This window comes from Perca flavescens, chromosome 21, assembly GCF_004354835.1.
Source record: "Perca flavescens isolate YP-PL-M2 chromosome 21, PFLA_1.0, whole genome shotgun sequence".
NCBI lineage: Eukaryota > Metazoa > Chordata > Actinopteri > Perciformes > Percidae > Perca > Perca flavescens.
This window is the reverse complement of record NC_041351.1, coordinates 2,224,699-2,232,198: the sequence shown is the minus strand read 5'-3', so window position 1 is coordinate 2,232,198 and position 7,500 is coordinate 2,224,699. Positions and strand designations below refer to the sequence as shown.

Below are 7,500 nucleotides of genomic sequence, written 5' to 3'. Positions count from 1 at the left end.
AGGTAATAAGTCCATTACTACCTGACAATAGACACCTTGAAGGGCATTAACCTGCTTATACCACGGTCACTCGCCAAATAACATATTTTTAAAACATTTGTTCATATTTTAATTAGTTTTACGATCAAAATCTAAAGTTTATCCAAACAATGACTCCGTTTCCCTGGTTACGCCTGACGGTTTGACTAATACCTGGAACAATCATTCCCATCCATCAGGTTCTTATGCAATGCAAACGTTGTTCTCTCCACCAGGAATTAGGAAGAACCTTAGATACGACTTGCCTCCCTTAGCAACCGGAGATATTTATATAGTCCGCTCAGCTGATAGAACCTTTCAGTTTAGCTACGAGCCAGAAAGCTAACGCTATGCTAGCAAGATCCAAAGTCAATAACATTGTGTACAGTTGGCAATCAGTAAAAATAATTTGAAAGTATGTTGAACAACAAGACGAGCTAGCTATCCAGCTGTATATATATATATATATATATATATATATATATATATATATATATATATATATATATATTATTATGTCTATGGTATAACTTACTTCTTGCAGCCTGTGTATTTTAGCGCCATCCTGTGGTGTTCAGAGGACGATTTGGAAATAATAAATCCATATTTCCTTTTTGATTTAATGTAGCGCATTCATTTAGAACAGTAAACAGTCAGTTTCACCGGACTCCTTTAGTAGGTTTCCTACGTCACTTTTTAATGGACCCCCTGCAGCCAATCAGAATCGAGTATTCACCCAGACCATGGTATAAATAATATTAACGATGCTGCAGAGAACTCATCTTCAGATCCACAGTGAAAGCAGTAAAGAGAGAGAGTGTGTGTGTGTGTGTCACCGGTCTGGCAGCTGTTGGTCTGGTTCAGCAGGTCAGCGAATGGCTTCACCAGATTTCCTGCAAACAGCACGAAGAGTCCTTTGAGTCTCTCGGCGATGAAGTCCACCAGGCGGTAGAAAGTCAGGACACGCTCGGTGCTGCCCGATTTACTCCAGTCCAGCAGCTGCAGGGACAGGGACACACACACACACACACACACACACACACACACACACACACACACACACACACACACACACACACACACACACACACACACACACACACACACACACACACACACACACACACACACACACACACACACACACACACACACACACACCTTTTAGTTAAAGAGTAAGATCCTTTTAGTTTAACAGGAAACAGCCCCGAAATCACCATCAGCAAACTCCACCAGACTCCATGTAAATAATCAGGACTTTTATCATCGTTAAACTCACTTCATTCAAAGTGGACAGAAACTAAATAAAACTACCAAAAGCCGTCTTGGTTCATCTTTCCACTGTTCCAACAATCACCACTCTGGTTTGGTTAAAATAAACCCTTGATTCACCCATTTACATGTGGAGATATGCTGGCTCTATACACGCTAAAAGTCCTGATTATTTACATGGAGTCTGGTGGAGATATGCTGGCTCTATACACGCTAAAAGTCCTGATTATTTACATGGAGTCTGGTGGAGATATGCTGGCTCTATACACGCTAAAATTCCTGATTATTTACATGGAGTCTGGTGGAGATATGCTGGCTCTATACACGCTAAAAGTCCTGATTATTTACATGGAGTCTGGTGGAGATATGCTGGCTCTATACACGCTAAAAGTCCTGATTATTTACATGGAGTCTGGTGGAGATATGCTGGCTCTATACACGCTAAAAGTCCTGATTATTTACATGGAGTCTGGTGGAGATATGCTGGCTCTATACACGCTAAAAGTCCTGATTATTTACATAGAGTCTGGTGGAGATATGCTGGCTCTATACATGCTAAAAGTCCTGATTATTTACATAGAGTCTGGTGGAGATATGCTGGCTCTATACACACTAAAAGTCCTGATTATTTACATGGAGTCTGGTGGAGATATGCTGGCTCTATACACGCTAAAAGTCCTGATTATTTACATAGAGTCTAGTGGAGATATGCTGGCTCTATACACGCTAAAATTCCTGATTATTTACATGGAGTCTGGTGGAGATATGCTGGCTCTATACACGCTAAAATTCCTGATTATTTACATGGAGTCTGGTGGAGATATGCTGGCTCTATACACGCTAAAAGTCCTGATTATTTACATGGAGTCTGGTGGAGATATGCTGGCTCTATACACACTAAAAGTCCTGATTATTTACATGGAGTCTGGTGGAGATATGCTGGCTCTATACACGCTAAAAGTCCTGATTATTTACATGGAGTCTGGTGGAGATATGCTGGCTCTATACACGCTAAAAGTCCTGATTATTTACATAGAGTCTGGTGGAGATATGCTGGCTATATACATGCTAAAAGTCCTGATTATTTACATGGAGTCTGGTGGAGATATGCTGGCTCTATACACACTAAAAGTCCTGATTATTTACATGGAGTCTGGTGGAGATATGCTGGCTCTATACACGCTAAAAGTCCTGATTATTTACATGGAGTCTGGTGGAGATATGCTGGCTCTATACACGCTAAAAAAGTCCTGATTATTTACATAGAGTCTGGTGGAGATATGCTGGCTATATACATGCTAAAAGTCCTGATTATTTACATAGAGTCTGGTGGAGATATGCTGGCTCTATACACACTAAAAGTCCTGATTATTTACATGGAGTCTGGTGGAGATATGCTGGCTCTATACACGCTAAAAGTCCTGATTATTTACATAGAGTCTAGTGGAGATATGCTGGCTCTATACACGCTAAAAGTCCTGATTATTTACATGGAGTCTGGTGGAGATATGCTGGCTCTATACACGCTAAAATTCCTGATTATTTACATGGAGTCTGGTGGAGATATGCTGGCTGTATACACGCTAAAAGTCCTGATTATTTACATGGAGTCTGGTGGAGATATGCTGGCTCTATACACGCTAAAAGTCCTGATTATTTACATAGAGTCTGGTGGAGATATGCTGGCTCTATACATGCTAAAAGTCCTTATTATTTACATAGAGTCTGGTGGAGATATGCTGGCTCTATACATGCTAAAAGTCCTTATTATTTACATAGAGTCTGGTGGAGATAGGGTTTCCCTTTAATATAATAGATGTTACCTTGAAGAAGAGCGGCCTGAACGTGACCTCGGACAGTTTCATCACCATGGCGATCAGACAGTCGATCACGCAGCCTTCGATCTCAGCCGTCTTCTTCAGATCGCCCTGGAGACAGACAGGAAATCAGACAGACAGACAAAAGCAGAGAAAAACACGAAAAAGCTTTGAATAAAGCGCCAAAAACGTTTAGCATCGACCAGCTGGGTTTGAAGGGATCCAAACAGGAACAGAAACGTAGAAACAGGGAGTAGAAACAGGAAGTAGAACCTGGCAGTGTTGGGCTCTGAAGTCCAGCGCGCTCAGGAAGAAGGACGTGAGCTCTGATTGGTGGAAGCTGAGCGGCTCTTTCTCCATCTGACCAATGTGTTGCTTCAGGACGCCCAGCAGGGCCGCCAGCTGGCCCTAGAGGGGGGGGGACAGAAACAAGAGGGGGAGGGGTCAGAAACTAAACGTAGAAGCTGAGTTGGGGGGGCAGGGGGAAGAGTTCCTACTGGGTGTGTCAAAAGAGAGCGCTGAAAATGTTGGAAAAATTTAGAAAAAGGTGACAGAAATGGAGAAAAAGTGACAGAAATGGAGAAAAAGTGACAGAAATGAAGAAAGTGACAGAAATATAGAAAGAAGTGACAGAAATGGAGAAAACAATGACAGAAATGGAGAAAACAGTGACAGAATTGGAGAAGAAAGTGACAAATGTAGAAAAAAGTGACAGAAATCTAGAAAAAAGTGACAGAAATGTAGAAGAAAGTGACAGAAATATAGAAAAAATGACAGAAATTGAGAAAACAATGACAGAAATAGAGAAAGCAGTGACAGAAATGGAGAAGAAAGTGACGGAAATGGAGAAAAAAGTGACAAAAATATAGAAAAAGTGACAGAAATATAGAAACAATGACAGAAATGGAGAAAACAGTGACAGAAATGGAGAAGAAAGGGACAAATGGAGAAAACAGTGACAGAAAAAAAAGTTTGTCTCACCTTCCTGTCGACCACCATGTTGCCGTAGCAACGGGCGACGGCCGGCAGCAGGACGCGGGGGGGCAGGGCCGTGGCCAGGGTGCTCCGGAGGGACGCCAGGCGCACCGCCAGCTGGGACGCCGCCGAGGACGGAGACGCCACGACACGGGTCAGCCGACACACCTGCAGGAACAGGAAGTGACATCGTTACAGGAAACTAACGGTGAATTCATGGGCATGGACAAAAAAACACGACAGAACAGACAGTCAGACAGACACACACACAGAGACACGCACACAGACACAAATACATGAATTTTCAGGCTACAGACTAAATGAACTCATATACCAAAAAAACAGCAAAAATCATCAGAACCAAAACACCCATTGATGATGTCATCCAGGTACGTACCTGCTGGGTGATGTCATCCAGGTACGGGCTGATGAAGTGCGGCAGCGTCTCGGTGACACGCTGCAGCGCCGTGACGGCACTCAGCAGATAGATCTCATTGGTCAGCAGCTCCTTCCTGTCTGACAGGGCCTGCAGCACTGCTGGCATCAACCTGAACACACACACACACACACACAGACACACACACACACACACACACACACACACACACACACACACACACACACACACACACACACACACACACACACACACACACACACACACACACACACACACACACACACACACACACACACACACACACACACACACACACACACACACACACACACACACACACACACACACACACACACACACACACACACACACACACACACACACACACACACACACACACACACACACACACACACACACACACACACACACACACACACACAGACACACACACACACACACACACACACACACACACACACACACACACACACACACACACACACACACACACACACACACACACACACACACACACACACACACACACACACACACACACACACACACACACACACACACACACACACACACAGAGACACACACACAGAGACACACACACACACACACACAGACACACACACACACACACACACAGAGAGACACACACACACACACACACACACACACACACACACACAGAGACACACACACACACACACACACACACAGACACACACACACACACACACACACACACACACACACACACACACACACACACACACACACACACACACACACACACACACACACACACACACACACACACACACAGAGACACACACACACACACACACACACACACACACACACACACACACAGGACACACACACACACACACACACACAGAGACACACACAGAGACACACACACACACACACACACACACACACAGACACAGACACACACACAGACACACACACACACACACACACACACACACACACACACACACACACACAGAGACACACACACACACACACACACACACACACACACACACACACACACACACACACACACACACACACACACACACACACACACACACACACACACACACACACACACACACACACACACACACACACACACACACACACACACACACACACACACACACACACACACACACACACACACACACACACACACACACACACACACACACACACACACACACACACACAGACACAATCACAGACACACACACACACACACACAGACACACACACACACACACACACACACACAGGGACACACACACACACACACACACACACACACACACACACACACACACACACACACACACACACACACACACACAGACACACAGACACACACACACACACACACACACACACACACACACACACACACACACACACACACACACACACACACAGACACACACACACACACACACACACACACACACACACACACACACACACACACACACACACACACACACACACACACACACACACACACACACACACACACACACACACAGAGACACACACACACACACACACAGACACACACACACACACACACACACACACACACACACACACACACACAGAGACACACACACACACACACACACACACACACACACACACACACACACACACACACACACACACACACACACACACACACACACACACACACACACACACACACACACACACACACACACACACACACACACACACACACACACACACACACACACACACACACACACACACACACACACACACACACACACACACACACACACACACACACACACACAGACACACACACACACACAGACACACACAGACACACACACACACACACACACACACACACACACACACACACACACACACACACACACACACAGAGACAGAAAAACGTGTCATAACCGTCCCCAAACAGTGTAGAATAAAAAGCCAAAACCCATCTAACCCTAACCGGGGCATAAAAAAATAAATAGTTTGGTTCCGGTTGGTTGTCTGTTGAGGTCATGGGTCGATAGGGAATTTATTTTATTTTTTTCCCAGTGGCAGCAAGGGATAAGTAGGATTTTTTTTTTGCCTTTACAGTAGCGATGGATACTCAATATTTTCATAACAGAGCCTACCTGTTACTACATGTACAGTTGTCGCTAATAAATTGAAAACATGTAATTCACGTGCATATTAAGGAGCCACGTGTATTTGTTTTGGTCTTATAATACAGCCACAGGTTTACCGGCGGTTTTCCAGCGGAGAGGATGGTTCGTTTAGACAGCAGCTACGTTTACAAGAGTTTGTCCAAAAAAAAAATCAAGATTCGTTGCAAACTAAGAAACAGACTACAAACTGACATCTTTCATTTTAGCTTGTTTGTAAAGTCGCTATTTGCAGAGTAGAGCTTTGTTTGCACAGCGCGGTGAACAAGAGGGGACAGCGCATGAAGAGCAGACTGAAATATCGGTTTCTACATGTTTAAATTTGCCTGTAGAACAGGTAGGTGGGTTTTGATAAATATTGACTCTTTAATCATGGAGGGTTTATTGTAGGCTTCTTACAGTTAACGAGTGTACCGTTAGTTCATCTGCGCCAGCGGAAGTAAATAATGTATAAGCTGTAGCTATCGTTTCCAGCCAGTTACATGTGCTGCGTGAAGTAACGCACACACCTCGGCTCGTGTGTGTGTGTGTGTGTGTGTGTGTGTGTGTGTGTGTGTCGCTGTTCAGAATCCCATCTATCTTCCATAATGCAGCGCTTGTATCCAAATGAATTGTGTTGTGAAGTTGTCATTAGCTTCACTGCTATTAGCCACCTCCACTGAGCCCCAGGGACTTGCTGTAACGTTAGAGCTCTCTAAAGGGGGTTTACCTTTCATTTGATCGGGTTTGCTTGCTACGTTGCTATCCTCTTTCGCCTTAAACTTTTTATTTGTGTATTTAT

At 44.4% G+C, this 7,500-nt stretch overlaps 1 protein-coding gene across 1 annotated transcript in view; it reads right to left on the bottom strand.

The window, feature by feature from the left end:
- The window catches only part of heatr1 (HEAT repeat containing 1), a 32,518-nt gene that overhangs the window by 3,494 nt on the left and 21,524 nt on the right, over window positions 1-7,500 (bottom strand). Inside the window, exons 13-17 of the mRNA XM_028568510.1 lie at window positions 4,480-4,630; window positions 4,089-4,250; window positions 3,381-3,515; window positions 3,114-3,218; window positions 855-1,017 (exon numbers count right to left, since the gene is read on the bottom strand). Coding sequence (XP_028424311.1) covers window positions 855-1,017; window positions 3,114-3,218; window positions 3,381-3,515; window positions 4,089-4,250; window positions 4,480-4,630 — 716 coding nt within the window. The remainder of the gene's footprint in view (window positions 1-854; window positions 1,018-3,113; window positions 3,219-3,380; window positions 3,516-4,088; window positions 4,251-4,479; window positions 4,631-7,500) is intronic.